The sequence below is a fragment of the Juglans microcarpa x Juglans regia genome, chromosome 4D (assembly GCF_004785595.1).
Source record: "Juglans microcarpa x Juglans regia isolate MS1-56 chromosome 4D, Jm3101_v1.0, whole genome shotgun sequence".
NCBI lineage: Eukaryota > Viridiplantae > Streptophyta > Magnoliopsida > Fagales > Juglandaceae > Juglans > Juglans microcarpa x Juglans regia.
In genome coordinates, this window is record NC_054600.1 from 33566795 (window position 1) to 33593213 (window position 26419).

Here is a 26419-nt window from a genome sequence, read left to right on the forward strand (position 1 = left end):
GAACAAACGAGACTTAAAAAGACAAGTTTTGGGAAGTGAGGATTTGATGAAAATTTTTATAAATAGTAATAAGATAATTTATGAATAGATGAAATAGTTGTGAGATAGTTTAAGTTAATATTTTATAATATTTTGGAAAATAAAATAGAGAAAGTTAAAAAAAATATTATAAAATTAAAATATTATTAGGGTATAGTTCTTTAATATTATTTTTATTTAAAAATTTGAAAATATTTAATTGTTTTTTATTTTTTATTCAAAAGTTTATGAAAATTATAATGATTAGTTTGAAAGTATTTGTATTTGAATGATATTTGAGAATGATATGAAATCAGAATTTTGGAATGAAAATTTTTTTCAAACAAATCTATAATAATTAGTTTGAAAGTATTTGTCTTGGAGACTTTGAGTGATGTTTGGGAAAGAGATGAGATAAAATAAGATGATATGAGATGAGATTGAAACTTTTGAGATGGAAACTTTTTTCCAACAAACATTTGAATTGAATTGAGATGAGACGAAATAAAACCGCAATGATCAACCATCTCCAATGCGAACCGGCAACCAGAGTCCAGAACTGGCCGAGATCGACAGAGAATCGGTCAATCGGCGGTATAAATTTAATGAAACCGATGCAGGCAGGTTCAGTCTCGGCTTGAACCAAATCCAAACTGCCGAACTGGTCAATAATATATATTATGTAAAACGACGTTGTTTCACTTAAGTGAATGAAACGGCGTCGTTTTTAACCCACCATTTATAGAAAAAAATTAAAATGAAACAATGTCGTTTGGTTTAATAAACCTAATGGCGTCGCTTGGCTTTAGGGTTTAATACCCTCGCATCCCCCCTCCCCCTCTCATTTTTCCTCTTTCCCGATTGAATCTTCTCAAACTCTCTCTCATCTCGCCTCTTTCTCATAGGGCATAGCTCTCCTCTGTTAACCTCTCCTCACTCCCTCTCCCCTCCTCCATTAACCTCTCCTCCGACCTCCGCCACTCATCTCGCTGCCTATAGAAAATTTTGGAACTTCAAGTGGTTTGTTTTATTGTATTGGATTAATGGTTTTGTTTTATGGATTGTGTTTCGTGAATGGTGATGGGAAAAAGAGCATCAATTTTTGGTGTTTGCAATGTCTGTTGTGACGTCATCTGGTGATGAGAAAACTGGTCCTCCAAATGTTGAACTGATCGGTACTGACTGTCGAATTCCGACTGGTTCTCTTTCTCTCTGTCGCCCGGTTTCGATTGATAATGACATATTTTCCATGTCGGTGCGGTTAGATCAAAATTATACCGATACATTTGATTTTCAGCCCTACTAATAATCGACAGAAGGAAAAAGCTACTTTGCCTCTCCACTTTACCCACTTTATTTGACTGCTAGTCAAAATTTTATTTTATTTTTTTATACTTAGTGATTAAGAAAGTAATTTTAAGTGTATTGATATATTTTTTTATTTTTTTAAAATATTTAAATGTATTAAAAAAGTATAAAAAAATAAAAAATAAAAAATAAAAACAAACTTTTTATTCTAAGCGGTAAGCGGTAAGTTGGGGTAGCACAGTAGCCGCACCCATCGACAGAAACGCAAGCGACAGGGCAGTTGTGACAAGCAAATGATTGGTCGGGAGTGATAAGCATTTAAATTCTTTATAATTTATTTTAAACTAAGGGTGAGACTTGAGTACGTAAAATCTTTAAATTCAAATAAGAAATTAATATTTTTAATGAAGTGTCAATATAAAATATAATATTTTTATTCATATTGGAATATGCTTTCGGAAGATGGATATGATTTTTTTTTATTATTATTTAACCACTTCGCTATTGATTATGCATAGTCGGAGTCGGATCGGGTTTGTTGTTTGACTGGCCTCCAACTCCGCACCAACATACGCCTCCTATTTCGATATTAGTACGCATAAGTTATAAAAATACGTATTATTTATATATTGTTTATATATATTTATGTAAAAAAATATAAAATTTATATAGTTAAATTCAATAGTACATTAGTACGCATTAATTATTATATAATAATATAACTGTACTATAATATAAATAGACTAATAAGCTAATATATGTATACATTATCATATTATTGTCTTAAAAGAATCATTTTGCCTACACAAAAGTTGTTTTTTTACAAGTTACAACAATGTTTTTACAGGTTGATGTGTAGTCAATTTTCTCCTAAGTTTAATTTTTGAGTTAACATTATTCTAAGTCAAGAATTTATCAAGCTTATCTTAAAATGCTTATGTAGACGCCATAGTTCTATTTCTTGTTTCGTCAACTTAGTTAAGAATATGTAATATAACTAAGAGAATTCATGCGGGTGATTTCCCTTGCATGAAGGGCTTAAGAGAGGTGGAAAGAGCTGCAGGCTTCCTTGGATGAATTACATTTGATCTCATTAGTAGAAAAATGTGGTAATATATATATATATATATATATATATATATATATACACATATAAAGAGAAATTGTATTTACATTCGTAGAGAGCGCAAGTACCGGATAATTCATTTGAAAAAAATGAATAAATACGGGATCTATATAAAAAAAATTAATTTTTTAATAGTTAATCTCATTCTTTTTCAAAATAATTATACGGTGTTTATGCATTCCACAATTTTATATAGCATTACTCAAATACGATAAATGTTTTCAAACTATATCATCATACTCCTATTCCATGGTATAATAATATGATACGAAATCAGTAACAACTTAAAGTGCCATGAATTTGTGCTTGTACCTAGATGGTCTCGAGGATCGATAATGAAATTAATAATTATTTGAAACTCTATTTGGTTATTAAGAATATCTAAAATGATTGACAAATAGTAGTGAAAATAATTATAAAATAATAATAAATAATTTATAAATAATAGTAAATAGTTTATAAATAATAATAAAATAATATGATAACTTTTTTAGAACAATGACATCCATTTTCATTAGGCGCCACATCATCTAATCCTGAGAAAAAGTTGCCTATCATTATTCACGATGATGTTAATGTCAACTAGGGCCGGCTCAAGGGTTAGGCGGACGACTTCGTTTGTTTTTATAGATGAGATGAGTTGAGATTAAAATTAAAAGTTAAATAAAATATTGTTATAATATATTTTTTTAATATTAATTTTGTTTTCGAAATTAAAAAAGTTAAATTGTTTTTTTTTATTTTTTTATAGAAATTTATGAAAGTTGTTATAATTAGATAAGATAAAATAAGATAAGTTGAGAAGAGTTGTGAAAACAAACGAGGCCTTAACTACCAACGACTCCACCCCTAATCAAGGCCCCAAATTATTATATATTTTATTGTTTTAGAGAAACAAAAATAGCAGCATAGCAACAAAACAGAAAAACCTACATCTCACATTAAAGAAAAGTGTGCAAACTATACATAAAAAAGAACAAGTAAATGACCGATTGTTTTTTTTAGAAAATAGATGGCATTGGAAGCCAAAAAAAAAAAAAAAAGGAAAGAACTATAACAAAAATAATCACTACTCTCTAACTAGTCATTTTGACTCTCTCGCTGCCAACAGCCCAAGCATTATCCAACTTATTACGTCGCTTAACATTTTCATTTGTTTCTTTCGTTCTCTTTCTTCTTCTTCTTTTTCTTTTTTTTTGTAACCTTTTTACTTTTTATTTTGAGTAGTCTCTTTGTTATTTTTAGTTTTTCATATATCTTTATCTATCCCCATTCTCTCACCTTATACAATCAATTGATGTCACTTCCTTTTTCATTTTTAGCATATTCTTATTTCTGTCGTAACCTTTTTTTCATCACTTAAATTAGAATAATAATTTTTAAAGAAGGTTCAAAACTATATATTTAATACAATGCGCATCTTATTATTATATTATAAATTTAAAATAAATAAAATTTCATCCTACGTCTCAATTTATATTGAGCTGCCCCTATGCCAACACAGTACTATAATGCAACGTGGCCTATTTCACTCCGCAAAAACAAATGGAGGAAAAAAAATAGACAATATTAAAGTTAAAGAAAATTCTATACACTATTATCATCTTATTTACATTTTACTATGTAAGATGTGATACATTTATCACCATTAGAAGATATTTCTATATCATCTAATATTGATAAATTATGTTTCACATCTTACATAATGAACAAAAAATGAGATACAAGTGTGATGTATAACATTATTCTAAAGATATTACATGAGAGTAGCGCGATTGGAACAATATCTTTCTGTATATAACAACTCAAACCTGCCATCTTGAGCATCCTCAAATCTCTTCGGAAAAGTGCTAGCTAGCCTTCTGACTTCATTTATACCTTGACTTCTGAGGACATCGACAAACTGTTTGTTTGATCAAATCGATTGTGCAAAGCTCAGTATCGATGTTGATATGAACAAGTTGATCAATGCGATCGAAAGCGACGATGGAACTGGCCACGGCTCTAATCTTGGTTTACTCATGACGCTGGATGAGATGAAAAAGACTCGAGTTTGCAGCAGTAGTACTGCTGAATGCGATGAACCGAATGATATATATATATGTTGTCAGATATCCAATAAATTCTTCTAGAATCAAATGATCACGATGGTTGGCCGCTAGGAAATGAAATGGATGCTTTATTTTTTGATGACTAAGGGGAGGTTTGGATAATAGTGGAGATAAAAGTTTAAAATTGAATAAAATATTATAATAATATTATTTTTTAATATTGTTATTAGTTTAGAATTTGAAAATGTTAAATTGTTTATTATAATTTGTGTGAAAAATTTAGAAAGTTATAATAATTAAATGAGATGAATTTAAATGAGTTTTGAAACTTTTGTATCCAAACCGACCTAAGCTTGTTATATGCTTACATGAATATTTGAATTATTTGAATCTGCATTATGCATGCATGCGGGTTGGTGGTTATTATTTCAACATTAGTACGTACATGTCCAAAATATTCCATGTTTCTGTCCTCTAGCCAGCTCAGACTATTCTCTTAAGAATAAATATAGATAAAAGTTACTGTTGGAAGTAACTATTTTATACACATGATGTGATATTATCTAGACCACACATCTCCTAAGTCTAAAATAAAAAAAGTAGAGAACTAAAATCAGCCATATAGTGAATGCAAAGTGTGCACTGCTACAGTGACTTCTCTCTAGCATTACTCTTCTGTTAAAAAATTTAGAGTCCAATACTATAAAATTAATATAGCTGTACGTTATACCCAGTTTTATTTATCTATAACAGTCCAGAAGTCTTTTCCTACTCAGCTAATTTTTGTTCTATAAAATTTGAAATGCACCCGATGGAATATGGTGTTTGGCTGAATGTAAAATGAAGGAAAATCAAAAGAAACTTGGGGTTGTATTCTATTCGAGGTCTAGTCTTCTGACCCCAAATTAATCTCGTAGAAAATACACTCGGTAGAGTTATTGCTTGAGTTCAACTATATATGGGCCGGTCTCTTATATTTAGACCAAATGATCATATAGCTCTTAGTAACTAAGCCCGTACGTAACACAAAGGGATATTGATATTAACAACATATGGGCTAAGGGCCTTTAATTAAGAATAGAACCCAACTAATCGGCCCAACTAACTAATGGACACTTCCTATACTTCTTCAGCTGAGTCTTTGGGTCTTGATCACGTGCATCCAATCCATTGACTTATTAGTTTTTTCCGACACCTAGCTATCTATAGCTGCTAACCTTCTTCCACCAGTCAAACTACAGAAATGAATTAGCGGACGAGGCCATCCGATCGAGTGCGCATTGATCGCTACCATTAGAATATTATTTACTATAAAAAGAGTACGACATTTCTGATAATTAGAACCTAAGTATATTTCTGATAATCAGAACCTATAATTTCACATTATCATTAATTAACTCTTACTATAAATAGAAAACATGCTAAACTATAAACCAATTAACTGGTTGCGTGTTTGACTTATGGAGGACAAAGTTGACCAACACGTTAAGATTGAAGACTGTTAGATATAATTGAAATAATTAAATTTAACTACCTAGAACTTAAATTTTTTATACAAATGATGGTTTTTAGCAGTTCTAACGTCTAACAATTAATCTATCTTCAACATTGATATGTAGCCCTTTTTTTTTTTTTTATTGCATAAGAGAGAGGAGATTCGATTCTTGATTCTTTTAATAAATAATTAATATATTATCAATTAATCTAAAAAAACTGTACTGTAGCCATTTTATTGTTAGTACATGCATAGAAATGCATGATGAGTGTGTATATATAGCATGGAGAGTAGTAATCCATGATGTGCACAAATTAAAGAGAAAGTAATGATGATGATGATGATCATGTAGCTAATTAAAGCTAGCTAGCCTTTTGATGATGATGGCATCTCCAACCGAGCAATGTATATATGTGGTCACACATGCACAGTTGGTCAAAGACGACCTTGGCATTGGCTGGGGTCAATCAAATTAGAAATGCTAAAAAGGCGTACGTAGATTTCGTTTTCACGAAGGAGCTGATTTAAGGATATTGTTCCACGTGCATGCCCACGCACACCAACTACATGTGAAAAGTGGGTCAATTCCACATCCGACAAGTGTCACTCCTCGCTTGGTTTCCGATGCACTGTCACCATCCACTTCACGTGAACCCGCATCTATATCTATCCTCGTCTTTCTATTCCGACATACGTGTATGCATGTATGGGGACCTCTAAAATTAAATACGACGTACACAAAATCAGAAAACTCCCTTTGGACATAATTCTATTTTCCTAGCTTCCCTCTCTTTCATTTTTGATTTCCTTATGATTACGTATTCTTTTATTTTTCATACATCTTTTTCCTTATCATTTTGTTTCTCTGCTTATTTATTCTTATAATTTTGTGCTTGCCAATTAAAACATATTCTGGTCGATAGTCAACTTTCAATCAAATTTCACTTCTCATACGCTGCATGCGCGCCATCATTTTCACTCGATCTCGTTTTCTACTCGTTTCTATAATTAATCAGTTGGTCAAGTATTTTGGATCGTGGCCTGTTTGGCAATAACGAAGCCTCTCCCCCATCAGAAACCTTACAGAGTTCTGCATAGGAATAAGAAAACTTATCTTAGTTCTCACCATATATAGTACTGCTCGTTAGCCAATTAATTATCTTAATGATCAGTATTTTTTGCTGATCAGTTGCTCGCTAGCTGTCTCTTCATAATTAGGAACACACGACCATATCAACTCGATCGCTGACATGGCACAAACACTACAATTAAATTAATATTTTTATTTTTAATTTTTATCCTTTTAGAGCCAGACATATATAGAAGTAAGTAAAGTAGGAGATCAGAAAACATTAATGATTAAGCTGCATGCCCAGCTGATGTGAAATCTACATGACATGCATTAGTACTTTATAGATATTTATATACCACACAATACAAAGCCACACCATGAAGTTACAAAGCAATATTACATAATGATCAGCTACCATGCACAGACACCACCTTGTACTTTATTACAGCAAACAATCGAGGAAGCCTCGTCCACCCGATCTAACATTCTTAATTCCAGGACAAAACACAGGAACCAGAAATTACCATATATAAACCAACAACTAATGAAACATGCATGTATATATATATATATATAAGAGATCACAGTACGTGAGAGCTGCTAGGACTTGCTGATCACATATCTCGGACGTGGAAGATATTGGGATTTTTAACGACAATATCGTACATCTGAATGGAGCAGAACTTGGAGAATTCCCAAGGAAGAGAAATTAGGTCGATGGAAGATGGCTTGTGGAATTGGAAGAGGTCGGGGTCACCTTCGTAATACCTCTCCCACCCTAACCCGGTCAAGATTTGCTCGAGGGAGGAGTAAGATGATACCACCTTTCCGGTTGGTAAGTGCACCAAAACCTTTTTCTTAGAACTACTACCCTGCTTTCCATCGGAGGAGTCCGCTTGAGGATTTAGGCGATATACGCCATTGCTGAAAACCCAAACTCCTGACATGATGTTTTCTCAGGGAAGATGTTTTTGCAGTTTTAGTTTCTTGGGATGGAGCTAGCTAGTTATAGATGATCAGGCCAGAGATGAATATATAAAGGAAAGACTGGGTTGGTGAAGGAAGCAAGGGATGGAGGGGTATTTATATGTGTCATGGGGCAGATAAAACAAGAAGAAAATACTCCTTGGAGAGGGAGTGGGAGTTTAATTAAGGATGGTGATGATAGGCATGTTGGGCTTTGGTATAGAATCTAGATGTCGTGGGTCCGGATGGGTTTAAAAATGAGGGTGCAAGGATGCTCGGAGGGCATGATTTAGGGCACAGGTACTATCAGTGGGTTGGGGGTTTGGAAGAATCTTTTATGTTCAGGCAAGCTTTCATTTACTTTTTCAATGGGGAATCCTTTTGACACTTTAATTTGGGGGAAGTTTTCAATTTTTTTTTTCCTCTCAAGATCAAGTCAATTAATAAAAGAAGTTGCACCCACTTACTGATCATCACGAGCTGTCCACGTGAAGGGAGTGGAGGAGATTGTGAGATATTTCGTTTTAAGCTAGCTAGGTTCTTGAGAGATCGATGGCGTTGGTGGGTTTAGTAGTGTCACTGAAACGTGCACACGGGGTACTTTTCTTTTGTTGTGTTCTTATCAGTGGGGATAAGATCATAACCCAAACCATAAGTTGTATAGTTTTAACTACTTACTTTTGCGCCAATTATTAATCATGTTGCATAATTTTGTGGTTCCTAAAATGAGATCATGATGATCTGGATATTTGCATGATCAAATCCTAATTATAAGCATGATCTGTAGTATATATGATCAATTAATCAAACTCCTCATGTATTCATATGATTTGACCAAAAATCCTTTGTAATCTAGCAATATTATATATAAATATATATATATATATATATATATGCATATAATATCAGTACCAAATTCATTTCCAATTAACACATGGATTGTAATTTGTAGATGATCCATTCCAAAGCTCACATGCACACAATGGAGGAAGAGTGTTACAGTATTTATAATATTGGTCGACAGCGTCATTAATTGGGTTGATCACTCCAATAAATCGGAATCAGAGTTTAAATATTAGTTGAGATTAGTTGATCAGTTGAATTGGTCATATATAGTACTGTGGTGTTGCGCATCTTTTAATTAACTAAATTAAAGCAAGGTTAATGAGATATAATATCGATGACAAGGTGGTCACATTGATCCATTAATATATATCACTCGCTGTATGATGTAATTTGCACATGAAGAGACCTAATCGGTAGATCGAATATGGTATTAATTTGCTATATATTCTACAAATTTTAAGTTTCAAGAGTTATTACCATTAACTAGCTAAATGGTTCTTAGGTTGAATTTTTTCCGCGAATCAAATAGAGGAAAGAAGATGTTAAAAAAAATATTGGTGGAGCATTTGAATTAGTTTCTCTGATGATATCAATTCTTTTTTTTTTTTTTTTTTTAATTTCTTGCTTTACATATATAGATCATGTTATCGATCCATCCCATGGGTATATCAGTACTATTGATTATGAAAATTACCAAAAAAAGGGTTACGTGAATTAGGATACATGCAGTACCCTAATCATTAATGAAAAAACTTACTCCCAATCCTTAGGTCTAATTTGGATGATTGGGCGGTCAATTATTGCACAATCAGATCTATGATTGGGCTAGCTTTCACTCATGATCATTTGACTAACCAAAGCTTTTATATGTAAGCTTTTTGATATCATTGTCAATTCAGAATTGACTGAGTGTTGAGTACGTAAATCGTCGAAAGGACCACCATATGCAAAAGCTGGTTTAAATAATTATCATTATCATATAGAGAGAGAGAGAGAGAGGGGAGGGGGTTGTTTTCCCTGTCTGAACAGCTTACAAGTTCAGAATATTTTATGGCATTAAAATGCAATGTTGCCCACATGGCATCACATGGGCTTTCTGGTCCTCCATCTATAATCTTTTTGCAGCGTCTTGTCAAATCTATCATTAGCATCGATCATGGACCTTTCTTCCTTGAATTCTTTACATGATGCGCGCGGTGTGCCATGCATCGATCGGCCATCCAATTATCCATCAATACAACAGCTAGGCCGGCTTGCATGTTTTTCGTAATTATATTTTTCCTGTCTAATATGTTTTTATTTCTATAATTATGTGGAAGCTAGCTAGGACAGTATATATATATTTATATATATATATATATATAACATTAGAGACGTAAATGTAATACGTACAGCTAGAAGGTATAAGAAAGAAAAGCGGGCATCTACCTAATACATGAAGAATCAAGTGAAAAATCCATTCAAACCAAATAAAAAAGTGGTGTAAATTTAAGCCTCGGAAGGGCCACAAAACCGGAATCATATATAATGTTAATGGGCGCACACAGCGGCCAATACATGAAGGGTTCAATCCAAAAAGTGGGTAAAGTTTTGGAAGAGCGACTGTTCAATATTGGTCTTCGATCCATGGCATGCAGCTGCCTAAGATTGCAGCTAGTCAGATGGCATGACATTGCTAGCACGTGCAATTAGAGATAAAGTAGATTGTACCAGCCAAATCTAGCATCTTCTGGCCTCTACCAAAAAGTGGGGTGATTTGCGCGTGGGAGCCAGCACCAGAAAAGTCCGACAAAAATCATACACGACTTCGAGCATAAGGCTAGCTAAGAACATGGTCTAGGGGCTCGTATACGGTCACATTCATAGAAATGATAGGTTTAATAATAGATAATTTTATATAATGCGCTAGATCAATCTATTTTATAATAAAATAATTTTATAATTCAATATAATATATCAATACACGTCAGTTTATTACTTTTGTGATATCTTTTTTATGTCAAAACATTGCTCAAAACATTAATAGGGAATCAGAAAGATCAAAGAAAAAAAGGACAAAAAAATAAACAGAGAAAGGGGAAGAAATTAAGCAAGGAGTAGATGGAGATCACTCGGGGAAAGGCCGGAGGTGAGGACTGGGATGGTGCGGTTGGCGGAGATGAATCTCCGTCGGCCACCAGGCCAAGATCATTTCTTATGGGGTGTTTTCTTTTTTTAGCCTCACTGGAAGATAATTACCACTGTTTTGAATTTCGTACCGTACTAGCTGGTACGGTCAAAATTTTCCATACCGGCCACTGGATCGGTACAAGTACCCTATACGTTTCGTACCGGCCCAAATACCGGCCTCAATTTTAGCCTCCAATTTTATTTTATTTTTTCATTTTTTCAAACTACAAGCTTATTTTTTTACTCTCAATTAAGACTAGGATATTTATAATTTATATATTTATATACATTTATATATAATTTATTCATATATCGACTATCCCGAAACGGTACACGAAACGGTACCGGTATCGAAATATTTCGTTCCAGTGCCTTGACCGGTACGGCTTCCGGTACGGTATTCAAAACATAGATAATTACGGAAAAAAATCTTAGTGGCCTCTCTCTTCTTTTTGATCTTCTTCTTTTCTTTTCTTTTTTTCCTCTTTGGAGTAAAAGTAGAGACACACAGGAATATTAATATTGGATAAGTATACTAGCTAGTTAACAGATTCTTAATATTTTCTAAGTTTTCTAGAGAGAAAACTAAAAAAAAAATAGATATAAACTAAATCAAATTCTATTTATAGATATGATAAGCAGAAAAACATCGAGCCATTTTCTACGTATAACATGACTACTGCATGGGATACGGATTGACTAATTAATCATGTGCGTAGATATGAGTTTTTACTAACAGACCAAAAAATTTACCCTCCAATTCAGACTACATTAGTTATAATTAACGTGTTGATCAATTAAGACACCAAATGTGTGTGTCTATATATATATATATATATATATATTAATTGATATGGTTTCATATGATAGCTTGTCAATTTGTTTATTTATTTATTTTTGTAGACTTTTTTTGTGATTAAAGTATTTCTCATTACTGTAAAGAAATGATATATATACCAGTTGAATTACGGATGATCATACACCAATCTCAAATATAAGTATATATATTGGAAACTGGAAAAAAACAAAGTTAATTTGCTATTGTTGTAACGTGAAACATTACCAGCAGGACTGGTCTATCAATTCTGATCATGTGTAATACCAATAATATATAGAAATGGTGATGATTTCTATTCTTATCGGTATGCATGATTTTTAGTCAAGAACGAACAATATGTGGCATTGTGGTGCATCGATCAAACGTGGGCTTTAGCCAATAATGGTGGTCCTCTCAACTTTACAATCATGAAGTTGAACAGAGATTATATATATTCCCTGCAGGCGCCATTAGTGACCAAAACCCAGTGAAGAACAGTGGACAAAAATGCAAACTTTTTGCACACCTTTTGGCATTCAATCCTCAAGCATAAGGTCTGCTCTTGTTTCTGTATTGTCCCTCTTTATGCATGCCACGGGATCCAAATGACACAGACCCTTCACAATCCTTTATGATCTCAGAATATTTATATTTTTCTAATTCGCTAGCTTTATCAACAGCAAGAATTCCCACCTGGGCATATTTCATTGCTTCTGGATAAAGATTCAAGTACTGAACAGCAGATATCATAGAAAGTTGTAAATTCCATTACCCAGTATCGTATAGCAAATGGATAAACATTCAAAATCATGATTAATTGACCTGCCTGTACCACATGATCATCATGCACTCTTACATCCTGCAGAACGAACGTGAGACAAGTTCTGCTACAGTCTTTCTTTGTGGAATTCTTGCTTCTGGAAATGCACGCGTATTATATGCGTGCATGCATACTTTCCACTAGACCCAAACATATCATGCATACATACATATTCTTCTTGTAATTCGTCTCTTTATTTAGGAATCAACCAAATAATTATAAGCAACTTGCAGAAAAAAAAAAAAGTGTTTAATTGGGTAATTACAGCTCGATCTAAAGACAGAAAAAATAACTAATTATCATCAATCGGAGCCAAATATATATGAAAAATTTTATACACTATACTATCATCTTACTTTCATCTCACTATGTAAGATGTGACATATTTATCAGTATTAGATATTTGTTATTGAATGATTCTTTATCATCCAATAATGTTCAATGTGTTATATCTTATATATATAATGAGATAAAAGTGAGATCTGAGTGTGATGTATCATATATAAAACGTCTAGCTGTAATAATTAAGATCTGTACAAGTAATTGGATTTTTGCTTTTATTTCTTTTTCTTTCCCTACGCACTACTACTAATTAATAAATGATACAAGAATTCCTATCCCGAACATTAATTCTCATACTAATTAATGAGTTAAATTACTCGATATATAGGTAATTAGTGATCTGCTCGTGTGATTTTTCAAATTTTTTGTAAAGGAAGGAGAAATTAATTAAGATAGATATATAGTGTGATATTTGGCTGCAAAATCATCATATATATATAGTTTACGTGCTTTGAATATCCTTCCAGCCTCCAGGCCAGGAATCTTGTGGCCGTATGATCATAAGAAGGCGCCAAGTTGGCACTTACGTACGTACCAGATTCAGTTTCCATATATATCCAACTAAATTAATTGATGACAATGATTTAATTTGTCATCTCTTGCATACAGCATTCATACATCGGATTTGGAAAGACAGAACCAGCGTCGGTAACGGCTCTTTATTCTTATTAGAATTTATAAAAAGGAGTTTGGTGGGGAAGATCCGCAAGCTAGCTAGCTAGATTCCAATTTCCATTGCTCGTCTCTATCGACCTCTAAGCTAGCAACACGTCATGAGTACATGACATTATGCATGCATGCAGTTAACATTTTGGAAAGCTTGAAAAAGGCTGGTGGACAAGCCGCAATTAATATTCTTCTGATCTTAAACAAGCAGCTAGCTAGCGTCCCTATTAACTAGCTACCTAGCTAGGACGTCGATTACACATGCATATGGCTGTACTACTCATGCATGAGTACCGATCATGAATCATCTCTACATACGTACTTCACCAACCCACTTGTATATAATAATTATTATTTTCCAATCATGTATGAAATATTTGTCCGTACGTGCAACCAAAAAGAAAATCAAGATACTTATATGTCTATATTAGTTATTTTTTTAACAAAAATAGAATGCATGCATGCATGTTGATGTGCAGCTTTTTTATTTGGGATCTCCAGCACCTTAATTTATAATATATATATATATATATATATACATACCAATGAAGTTATGATTCATGAACAAGCCATCGATTGATATTCGCTTGATGCCTAAAGAAACACTAGTACGGATATATACCGCCATTATATATATATATATATATATATAAGTTAGTGTTTGATGAGGGAGAAAAAGAAAGATCGAGGTGGGAATTATATATATATATCTTTTCTTTTTCTTTTTTTTAATCTCCCCTGCATGGCCTGTTGATCTATTCCGAGAGAGTGGCCGGGTACTTTGGGCTTGACAAATCGTCCTTAATTGCGGGATATGTACTCCATTACAACCTATATAAATATTAATAACATATGGTACAATCTAGAGGATATTATCATTAGCGTGTTGATTATGAAATTAGGTATATGTACTCGATCGGCATGTATTTTATAATTTATTTTAGCAACGGATCAAATTAAGCACCATTTGGGGAATAAAACTAAAGTTAAATGTGTTGATCCTCCAATTAAAGTCGACATAGCATGCATAGATAATTAATTATATATCGATATCTCCATATATATATATATATAATAAGTTAACTACGAGAAAAGTACTTAGCTTAATTAATAAAGCTAGCTGGGAATTTTCTCAAAAGTTAATTAAAGCTGAAAAACGCAAACATTAAACTAACTAGGATATTTTATTTAATTAATTCGATCGGAACCTTCATATATATTCCTCTTCTAAAAAGAACAACTACGTGGCACAAAGAATAAAATGAGGAATTAAATCAGTAACTCTTCCTTACAACTAATTAATTAAGAAAAATTTTATTTATAATCTTGAGTGAAAAACTAGATGTACAGTCTTATTAATGAATGTAAATAAAAAATAAATAATATTATTTTAAAAATAATATTATTATAATTTTAAAATTTTTTTAAACATAACTGTATGAATTTATATTAATAACCTTCAAATAAAAACTTTTATATAAGTAACTCGTAAACTAATTGATCATCTCAAGAGAGAATTAAAATGAGAGGGACAGTGGACCACGCGCATTAAGCCGACATGAGTGGCGTGGGAATGTTTCTCCGTTAGTATATGAATTATATATATAAATAAATATATTATCCAATTATTGGGAAATAATTTATGATGATGATGATCTGATTAGATCATACCGTCCAGTGAACTTCAGCACACGTACACATATTAATGTTTCTGTCGAATCTATAATCCAACTCGACCGACAATGAGACAAGGTCCCAGAATGCTAGGATGAGGTAGAGCTCAGCTAATCACGTGCACATCCTAGAATATGATCAGGACGTACTAAGAATATAGGAAAAGTAAAATTCTAGTCTTTCTGCGAGAGTTATCTTTGGGATTTTTATTTTTTTTATTTAATAATTAAGTAAGTATTTTTTAATAATATTATATATTTTTTATTTTTTTAAAATATTTAAAAGTGTTAAAAAATACATCTAAAAAAATCATAAAAAAAAGTCAAAAAATAACTAGCGAGAGCCCCTAGGAGTAGTACCACCCATAGGAAAATGTTAGTTTATCTACTCACTTTGATCGGTTATGTATTTAATTTTTTTTTACCTAATAATTAAGAAAGTAATTTTTAGTATATTGATTTAATTTTTTTATTTTTTAAAAATATTTAAAAATATTAAAATATATAAAAATAAAAAACTAAGTTTGTGCTAGGCAGCACGCCAGACAATCATTACTAGGAAGCAGCCTAGCATGACCCAAGAATATATATATATATATATATATATATATATAAAATAGACATTGCAAATATATATTAATCTAAACGAGCTTATGCTTCTTGTGTAAGAGACCTTTACAAAAGAACTAAAGTTAACGTGGAAAGAGTGATCCCCAAAGCATTTAGAATTTTGGAATCTCCAAGCAGGCAGCTTGAAACCTTGATGTTTTCAGAAAATTCAAGAAAATTCCGTGATTGGAAAAGCAGCTAGCCTTCAACCTACGTTGAGTAATTAGAATTCTAGCTACCTAGCTGGCTAGGTCGGCAGCGTACTTATTTATATATATATATATATATATATATATGGGAAATAATATATACAAATTTGGTGCGAACATTTTATAAAAATATAAATCTCATCATGAAAAAATTTTTAAAACTCACTTTTTCAATGTATATTTGAAATTTGTATCTAACACTATTGTATGTATATAAGATTAATTCATAATTCGATGGGACATTAAAACTTAGATATTATAAATTAAATCTAATTAAATTAGGTGATGAATTAGGAGTAATCTCTGCATGGATTTATGATCATTAGAAGCATTAATAATTTAGATAAATGGGAGAAAAGAGGATCAATCGTTTCGTGATTTTATATTAATCGTCAGGATATTGCTAGCTAGCTGGTTCCGAGTATTACATGATGATGATGATGATCTGTTTAATATTATTAGATCTTAATTATTTAATGGTGCACTTAATTAATTAAGTATATCCTGCTATTAATATATGGTAGCTAGGTAGCTGTATAACCAATATCATGATACTTTTGTAAGTGCGTGTCCTGCATGTAGTAGTACTGCCAAAGAATCATATTTAATGTCTCAATTCATGATGGTTTCAAATTGCAGGGTTACTAATATTGAAAATAAATTAAAGGCGTTGATTTTTTACGCAAGATTATCAGAATTTTGGGAGTCAACCATGCATTTTTACTCCCCTTGGTGGATTGATCTGATCTTAGTGGTGGATTCATGTGATTACTATCTAGATTTATGTGTTGTAAGACATGATGATCATCTCAATCGCCGATCATGATTCATGTTCACATGATGCATATACGTACAAATTTTGTACATGATTAAGAATTACAAATATGTTTTACAAGAAAAAAAAAAATCTCTGAGTTTACAGCAATATTCAAAAAAATTTCATGGGGACTTCAAACTTTTCTCGATCATGCTTATTAGATTTTGGGTGCTGAAAAAAAAAATCACTTCTTGACATCAACTCTTACCAATTAACCTACTGAATATATTATGATGATCATCTTTTATTTCAAGTCAAAATATTGATAGTTTCTATTTAGGAATTGTTTGGATAGTGAGATGAGATATTTTAGATGAAAGTTGAATAAAATATTGTTAAGATATTCTTATTATTTTGGGATTTGAAAAAGTTGAATTGTTTATTATATTTTGTGTGAGAATTTGAGAAAGTTGTAATGATGAGATTATATAAGTTGAGAGTATTTCTCAATTCAAACGACTCCTTATAAAATATAATTTTTTTGCCGTTTCACTTGTCAACTTAACGTTAAATATGAATATATATATTCTATGTTTAGTATAAATGAAATAGAGATCATGATCATACTCCTTAGCAGGCCTCCATGTGATCAATGGGGACTAGATTTTTAAAGTTTGAAATTTTTTAGTTTTGTTTTTCTCAGAGTTTTTAGGCCCCCTTTTAAATAATTTTCTCGTTTTTTTTTTTTTTTTGTATTAAGCATTTTTAACTTTTTTTAGTTTTTAAATGATTTTTAAAACATTTAAAAAAATTTTGAACTATTTATAATTTATAATCTTTGTTAGACACATGCATGAAATGACAAAAAAAAAAAAAAAAAAGTGTTGACGTACGTCATGATCATATCCATTAATTTATATTTTAGATTAACAGCTACCACAAGTAGTGGGAGAATTTTAAAAAATCCACAACCTAAGGACTAAAATGTAAGTGCCTTGTGCCATGTTTCACGAATCACAACTATTCAAACTCGGGAACTTTTTCTTAATTTTCCCTTGTTTCAGAGCATTCATATCGACTTTTCTATAAATTTCTTTAAAATTTGACTAAAAAACACACTTCTTAAATTTTTTTTCTAAATTTTAGTGTTTTTTAAAAATCTCCTACATCTCATTCCCTATCATTTCTCTATTATATTAAAATAATATTTCTCTATTCTTTTTTTATTATTTTTTTCTTTCACATCCATTACAAACTTAACTACTCACTATTTTATATTTTTTCTTATGTTTTGATCTATTACTCTCTAGTGAATATTTTAAACAACAATTTAAATTATTTTGTTACGGGTACAATAATATATTTATTTTGTTTTTACATTTTCTTAATTATTTAAATTATTTTTAAAATTATTACTTAAAACTATAACAAATATGAATATGAGAGAAAGTGTAGATAATTGAAAGAATGAGTTGTTTTATTTGTTAATAGAGAGGGGTTTTTGTCAAAAAGTTAAATTTCTTTGCTGAAATTTAAGAAATTAGGAGTTTTAGGCATCCGGATGCAAATGCTCTCATATAAGTATAAGAATTAGGGTTTCTCAGCCTAATTGGTCCAGCAGCTACACGCTGTTTTAAAATTTTTCTTTGGTTTTCTTTAATCTAAATTTAGTGAACACTCATCAAACCTATATATGCAGTTGGCAGTTGGCAGTTGGCAATTGCAGGAAGAGATCTCCCGTGTCTTAAGTCTCTTGTCCTTCTATGTGTATATAATATGAAAATTGATACTTGGTACTCTCAAAGTTACTATTTAGATAATTCTACTTTTTTTTCTTAATGACTAAATAAATAATTATTAATGAAGTTGTGTATTTTTTTAAGATTAAATATGGTAAAAAATATTTAAAAAAAAAATTCAAATGCACTCGGGGCAAGGCCCAGCATTACATTCTCGACGAGTCGACGGCCCCTAGCACCATCCATATAATATATGGCAGGACGAGAGATCTCCATATGCTAATTCGTTTTTTGTGCCAGATATGGTAAAGTACAATTAACAAAAAGTCAGAGACCTGCATTCCTTAAGAATTTTCTCTACTTATAATTCATGTGTATGTCCCGCATACCATCAAAGCAGAAAAGTACAAGTAACGATTTCACATAGATATAGAAAAGCATAAGCCAAATTAATGAGATAAATTATAAATACACGGCCAGGTTATGAATTGATTAAGCTTAAACGTTGCATTCATTGATCAATATTGTCATGTTATTCAGATGAATTTCCATTCAACAATCTACACTTCTTTTCCCCATTGATTCCTCCTGTCCCATTTAATCTTTCTCATTATCCCTCATACTTTTAGATTAATTAGAGAGACACCGACAATGCCACCAAACCGATCACCACCCCAACACTCAGGAAACCCGAGGCTACATTGGTGCATGAAGAACCTGATTCAGATGGAGTGGGAGTGGGAGTGGGAGCAGCATCAGCAGCACTAGGTACAGGAGAGCTGACTGGTGCTGCATCATCAACGTTTGGTGCATCTGCATTCGGTGCATCGGCCTCTGGTGCAGATGATGGTGATTCTATAGGGGAATCACCAGCCACCTCATCAGTGGGAGCAGGAGCCTTTGCAACTGGTTCCTTTGCCGGAGCATGAGCTGGAGCAGTCACTGGCTTAGTTGGTGGGCTCTTGGGTGAGGCGGCCGCTTGATCGATACCAGGAGGTACTATTGTAGATGTAACTTCAAGCACAGAGATGTTATAGGGTCTAGCAACCACGGGTTTAACGAGCTTGACGTTGAGACTTGAACCTTTTACCGCTGACCCAAAAGCGATCTCACCCTCGTTGACAAGTGAAACATCCAAGAATCCTTGCTGTCCAACAGCAAAACCGCTGGATTGAAGCAAGGTGGTGAGAACGGTGGTCTTCTTGGGTAGCGTCGTGAGCTTCTCAACATCATAGTAGTCGAGCACGACATGAACGCTCAAGATCTTCTTGATAACATCTAAGGGTTTTCCAGAGAGACTAGCAATGGCATTATTGTTGACGACAAGAACAGTGATGGTGTTGCGGCTATTGATTTGTTGGAAGAGTTGGGTCTGGGTGAGATAGTCGTTAAAGGTGCTAAACTCCGGGAAATGGCTGAGGAGCCTTGTAATATTGAAGGCCGAGGCGGAGGAAAAGAAGAGGATGACGAAAGCAAAAGAGAGGAGAGAAGAGGCTTTGGAATTCATGTTTGATATATATATATGTGTACCTATAATAATTATGTATCAAATATGAAACCAAAACCTTTCTATGTTTCAAATGGATTTGATTAATTTTAATATATAGGGTAGAGAGGGGTAGTTCTAATTTAGTAAATATGAAAGGGAAACAGATTGTGTCAGATTTGATGGGTCAGGAGTGAATTTCTCTATCCTTCCAACGAGGGCAAGGTGCAGATCAAGAGTTTGGGGTTTCACTAGCTATATAGGCTATTTTTGGCGGATGTATGGTCTGGAATGATACTGTAGTCTGTCATATATAGTTTTCCTAAATTTAGAGGGCTTGACAAAATTCCAACGTATGGATTTCCAAACCGGGGGATGTAATGTAATTAATTAGAGATTGACCATATTGCAATTCTAGAGTTTAATTAAGTCAGTTAAATGATCATGGAAAAAGCGAAAAGAAAAAGTAAAAGCAAGTAATTACATGATCTTGCTGCCGTACTTATTAACATGCAGTGAAAACGTTGAAGAAGTTGAATTAGATAAATAAATAAATAAATAAAAAACCCTAAAGGTTGATTTTGGTTTCGATCTAAGCTCAAAGTTTCAACTTTAGCAACGTCTACCCTGTTGTTTCGAAATTCTTCATAGGTTTCCTAATTACAGGTTGTTTCAAGGTTGATTGCAATTCTTTCGAGGTTCAATTTTATTAAGATATAATTTCAAATAATTAAAAGTTAATCTTTTCTATTTGTTTAAATTTTATTGAGATAAATGGTAATTTACCGTAATATCATAACAAATATTTAGGACTTTAAAAATTCCATTCCATTTAAATGGAGAGGCGGCTACTGTGCCCGATGGCATTGACCAACTTTTGTGACTGATGTCTTTCTTTCTTTTTTTCTTTTTTTCTTTTTTTTTTAACATTAGAAATAAATAAATAAACAAAGGCATTGGTCACAAAAGTCGGTTAATGTGCAATCTCCGAATAAAATAAAATCTGAGTATAAATTACAATCGGACTTCTCAGGCTACCCCGTCTAAAATTTAAAGTTAAAGGTTGTTGCATCTGAACAGGTACAAATGACTTCGGTGACTGAAATAGGTGCGAAAAAATGGGGTAGAAAATATAAACTTGAAAGGAAAAAACATAGAAAAATTATATTCATCATCTCGCACATCACTTATTTTTATTATTTTTTTATTTTTTCTCTTACCAAATATGTGGTATATGAATAATGAGTATAATAATTCAATTAATTTAAGAATAATAAAACCAAAAAAATAAAATATATATATAAGATGTGTGTGAGGAATAGTGAGTAGCAAAACTCAAGAACATATACCTAAGCCATACCTTCTCTCAATTTTGGGCTGAGCCCAACATCGTGTAATATGAGAACATTCGATTCTGGTACAATCCAACTCCCAGAACCCACGACCAAACAAACAAAGAAAATTCAAGAGCCCAACTTTGTACCGCTGATTTCTAACGGGTAGTCAGCCGCTACCCAAATAATAAAATATCACTTTTATTTACAATAATTTATTAGAGTATAACAAATGAAATAGATACATGAATCCTAATAACGACTTATCTTATCATTAGTAGTTAAAGAAGATATCAAACTGCTCTAACAACGACTAGAGATGACAACCTAGTCATGGGTCACCAAAATTGGAGGGTATTTTGACTATTTTCAACTTTTTATGAATGAAAAATCTTTTGTACAACTGCTTAAAAATCTATCCGATTCAATGCATCATAGAGACAGAGGTCGCAAGTTGGAACAATAAAAAAAAAGGATTTAATTTGGAGGTGCAAAATGAAATTTCCGTTATTATTTTAGTAACAATTACAAGAATATTGACCCAACAGAGGAACACATAAATAAAAGACAAAGCAAGCAGCAAGAAAACAATGACTATCAAAGCAATGGACAGAGCACACAAAATCAATGGAAATTCTTTTTACCATGAAGGCAACTTGCTTCCTTCAAGCACTAACAAAAAGGGTGCTGTTACAACAATCAAATTGTTAAATGGGCCTAACCTGTATGCATCACCTTACCCAGTCGACAATATCCAGAATGACGGTCAATGTCTAAGTACCCTCATCTTCACAGCTCAGAGTGTTAGTACTACTGGAAAATAGTAAAGCGAACGAACAGATATTAGTAATAAGGTTTCTACCAAAAGAGGAAGAGTTTAACTACGCGTAGTACTACAACAAAATCACTGTCGCAGCAAACACCAAAATCCACATGCAAGTACTTGGTTATCATTTGATCTTGTCAATAATATCAGAGATGACTTTGTCCATCTCCAGAGCCTTCATTGGTGCAAATGGTCGCTTCATGTCCTGTAAAATAAAAGGCAGAGACGGGAACCGAGAGGATGATCAGATGTTTTCCACAACAGTTTATTGAAAAAGCCTTGTTGAGAAAAATAAAGATTTCGTCATATGCTTATCATCTCAAAGGAAAAGGCCTGCCTCTCGTACAAGAATGACAAAGCCACAACATTACCATCGTTATATGATAAGAAATTGATGGTTGAATGACAAACTCCGTGCCGCATACAAAATCTAAATCTAGAACCTGAAAAATGGTTGGAAGCTAATCTGACCCCCCACCCCCCCAAAAGGTTCTCACACATCATACACCAAGCAATTGCAACAAGTTCTAAGATATTTCGTCAAATGCCTCCAAGTACCATCATATTTGCAGTAGCTCCATATTTGAAGAGGACAAAACAAGATGAACTTAATTCTTCATCAGAATATTTGTGACAGTCAATGACATTTGCGCTGCCAGCACCTCTACATTCCATAATGTACAAAACTCAGTGATTAAATTTTAGCAGCCTTTCCTATAATCAGACTACTACAACTTATTATTACCATCAATGTCATGCAGAATACAACAAAGCCATTAAATTTCAAAGGAACAACAAATGCATGTTAACTACATTAATATCCTAAGAACATCATATGATGTAAACCTGTTTGGGAGAGCATTCATTTTATCTAGAATCAATAATGGGGAATGGATCCAGCGTTTATTTTCTCTAAGAGAAAGCATACATATTTGTACATATCATTCAAAAAGGCATATACCTAAAAATGTTCTACTCTAGCCACTCTCTCTCTCTCTCTCTCTCTCTCTCTCTCTCTCTCTCTCTCTCTCTCTCTCTCTCTCTCTCTCTCTCTCTCTCTCTATATATATATATATATATATATATATATTATGAACTTAGTATTTTCCTTTTTTTTTTTTTGGCTGGACAAAGGGGGGAGAATCCATGCATCATAAGAGGCCAAAGATTGGGGAGTATAGGGCTAACCCACACAACCTTTAAAAGGCCGTGGTGGAGCCATATATATGATAAACTATGATAAACGCACTGTTACACTTCCACATCAAAGTAAGATATACACAAAGCATGCTAAAGGTCTCACAATTGAAAAAATAAAAAATAAACAAACTATGAAGTTCACTTGTGTGGGAGTAACATTTACCAGAAGACTGATGAACGTCTCACCACCATCCTCCCTTATTTCAAAGCAACCCTTTCTTGGCTGTTGAAAAGAAGAAAAAAAATGAATCAACTCACCATGCCCATCATGAACCGGAAGCCAACTTCAAAAGAGTGAGGAAACAGACAATTTGGACCTATAAGATGACTTTTTGTTTCTAGTAACCTTAAGTTCACTGTCTCTTAAGATCAGAAGTATCTAATAAGAAAAAATAAGTCTATCCAACAAAGGATGTATTGTTAATTGTGGTATGTAAGAGTAGGACTTGGAAATGAAACAAGGAGAAAAACCTGGTGGCTGTTTTGGAGCTGCAAACAGTAACCAATACAATATTTTGGTAATTTTCGGAGTTATTTGGAAGCAATTTTATGCATGATTATTTCAGAACGGTGGAAAAATCAATTAGTATTTACGACAAAAAGAAACTTTTTTTCCAAGAAAATAAGATTTAAGCTTTAGTGGCACAGAACAGGAATTGTTCACATGATTTATACGCACAAAGCAAACAAGGAATGGCATAACTGACAAGTTAATAAAAGAAGAAAGTTTACCAAAATTTAGATTTAATTCATCAGCTAAGGGACTTCATTTTGACTTCGAAAAATGTGGCCATATATAGCAAGCACAGAAGTTGTGGATAATCAAAAGATGGCATGTGTCGATGATCGTGGCACCATATATCACATGGAAGTTGGCAGAGCATATTCAAGATAAGGCATTCGAATTGAAGATCCTTGAAAATGACAGATGAGGTATTCGTAATTGTAGTGGCAATGAGGACATGAGGTTTTGTAGGTCTGATTCTGTTTGGACTACAAGCATTCTAATAGTTTCATCGCTAAATAAAAAACACCACCTTTTTCCCCGGCAACAAATGAACCATAAATCCAATCGACCGGGTAAACTGACAGTAGGATGGAAGACAGAGACATTATTTTCATCACATGTATCATGATATCTGATGGCTTTATCATTGAAACAATGCCTACTAATTAAATTTTCGGCAAAGAAAATTACATTCATTGAGGATACCTTATTGGGATTGACCAGCACTGTGACACCAGAAACACCTTTCTCCAAACCTTCTTTCACCCTAATGGCCCTTGTCTTGAATGAATTGCATTGTTTGCTAGAGTCAGGCAACAAATATATTAGGAAGAACAATAACAGATAAAGTTTATTTCTTCTCAGCAACAGGCTGCTATCAGGGAGATAGAGCAGAAATCATGGAACAACCTCTTCAGAAATATTCTCCATGATCATCAAAGAAAATGGCATCTTACACCTAACAAGACTTCGACTCACAGTAGCTTTACATGTAATAACTGCTATCGAAACCAGATTCACTCGGTCCTTGCCATAATTATGGAAAGCCCTAACCAGCTTCCTAATAATAAGAAAGTAAAAACATTAACTAAATAAACCCAGCCAAATAAGCTTATGCAACAGTTTTCCTGGATACCGAACGAAATCCACACAACACCCCCGAAAACATAACTATCATCTTTCCCCTACTACTATAGTCTATCGGCAAAAAAACAACCAATAGAGAGAGAGAGAGAGAGAGGACGTCAAAGTTTCACTTTCCTTCTCTTCGCATTCCAACCCAAAAGAAGTAATTAACAAACTTTCTTTCACTTGAGCAAGAAACTAACCAGTGCTCAATCACTATGGTCTTCGTCTTCGCCGCTTTCGAAATTTCCTTCCCTTGCTCTTCTTTGCTCACGACCTTCTTGGCCTTCTTCTTCGGTAAGTCGGTCCGGGGCCCCTCAGACACGAAGTCAGCCGAGTTTGGATTGGCCGCTCGCTTGGCCGCGCTCCGAGTCACCCTCGTTGGCAACTTGGACTTTGCTGGTTCTTCCTCCACGACTCTTCGTTTCCTGGGCGCCATTAATCCAATAGATAGAAACCCTCTGTGTATCTCTCTGTAGGATACACGCGCGCACTATGCTTGTGTCGTGTGCGTAACAGTTGGAGAACGCACTGATATTTTTCATGCTTTCCCGCTAGGTGAATTTAAACGGACGGTCAGGATTTTTCGTGTACACGGATGACTGTGTTGTCAAAAAAAAAAAAAAAACTGAAACGTCGGGTCGTGTCGGGTCGGGAAGTGAAGTGAAGTGAATATGACCTGTCCGACTCCCCATATTCATATTTTCTCCGACGATAAAATAATAAAAATTCAATTCTTGCTACCATATAAGTCAGTGTATTAACATATTATTAATTTATTTATAGTAAGAATTATTATAATTTTAAAAAAATTAAAATATCAATATTTTTTAGCATAGTTGATTTGGAAGCTTTCACATAAACAATGCGTTGGTTGTGCAAAACATAAGATTTCTAAATAGTTTTCCCTAAAAATATATATAAATCATTATTTTGTGATTTGTAGCTATTAAGGAAGATGTAAAAACTAAAAATTAATTTATGTACGTATTACTTGATTAAGTAATTATTAATTTATATTAAATAGAGTGCAGTTTAGTCAAATTAAAACTTTTTTAATAAAGTGATTTGATTATATTTATATAAATTAAATTATAAGATGATTGTAAAAGAGTAATCGATGTAAGGAGATGCTTGGGGAATGAAATGAGATGAGAATTTTGTGAATAATAATAAGATGATTTGTGAATAAATGTGAGTAGTTTGAGTTGATTATTTATTGGGTTTTGAGATGTAAGATATAAAAGTTGAATAAAA

At 33.0% G+C, this 26419-nt stretch overlaps 3 protein-coding genes across 6 annotated transcripts; all 3 read right to left on the minus strand.

The window, feature by feature from the left end:
- Nucleotides 1-7411: 7411 nt before the first annotated feature.
- On the minus strand, nucleotides 7412-8097 carry LOC121261256 (flowering-promoting factor 1-like protein 2). The gene has a single exon (XM_041163524.1). The coding sequence runs from the start codon at nucleotides 8015-8017 to the stop codon at nucleotides 7685-7687; it is 333 nt and encodes a 110-aa protein (XP_041019458.1). The 5' UTR covers nucleotides 8018-8097; the 3' UTR covers nucleotides 7412-7684.
- An 11078-nt stretch (nucleotides 8098-19175) lies between these two features.
- On the minus strand, nucleotides 19176-20773 carry LOC121261257 (fasciclin-like arabinogalactan protein 14). Its single transcript, XM_041163525.1, has one exon. The coding sequence runs from the start codon at nucleotides 20188-20190 to the stop codon at nucleotides 19318-19320; it is 873 nt and encodes a 290-aa protein (XP_041019459.1). The 5' UTR covers nucleotides 20191-20773; the 3' UTR covers nucleotides 19176-19317.
- A 1342-nt stretch (nucleotides 20774-22115) lies between these two features.
- LOC121261258 (selenoprotein H) lies at nucleotides 22116-25694 on the minus strand. Of its 4 annotated transcripts, XR_005939862.1 has the most exons (5): nucleotides 25366-25683; nucleotides 24743-24839; nucleotides 23693-23752; nucleotides 22888-22991; nucleotides 22116-22534 (listed from the first exon to the last, which is right to left on the minus strand). XR_005939862.1 is itself a non-coding variant. In XM_041163526.1 (4 exons), the coding sequence occupies exons 1-4, from the start codon at nucleotides 25599-25601 to the stop codon at nucleotides 22454-22456; spliced, it is 474 nt and encodes a 157-aa protein (XP_041019460.1). In that variant the 5' UTR covers nucleotides 25602-25682; the 3' UTR covers nucleotides 22116-22453. The 4 variants fall into 4 exon arrangements, 2 of the variants coding, with proteins under 2 accessions (XP_041019460.1, XP_041019461.1); XM_041163526.1 differs by lacking the exon at nucleotides 22888-22991 and having other exon boundaries at nucleotides 25366-25682; XR_005939863.1 differs by lacking the exons at nucleotides 22116-22534; nucleotides 22888-22991; nucleotides 23693-23752 and adding exons at nucleotides 23783-24614; nucleotides 24947-25097 and having other exon boundaries at nucleotides 25366-25694.
- Between the last annotated feature and the right edge of the window lie 725 nt (nucleotides 25695-26419).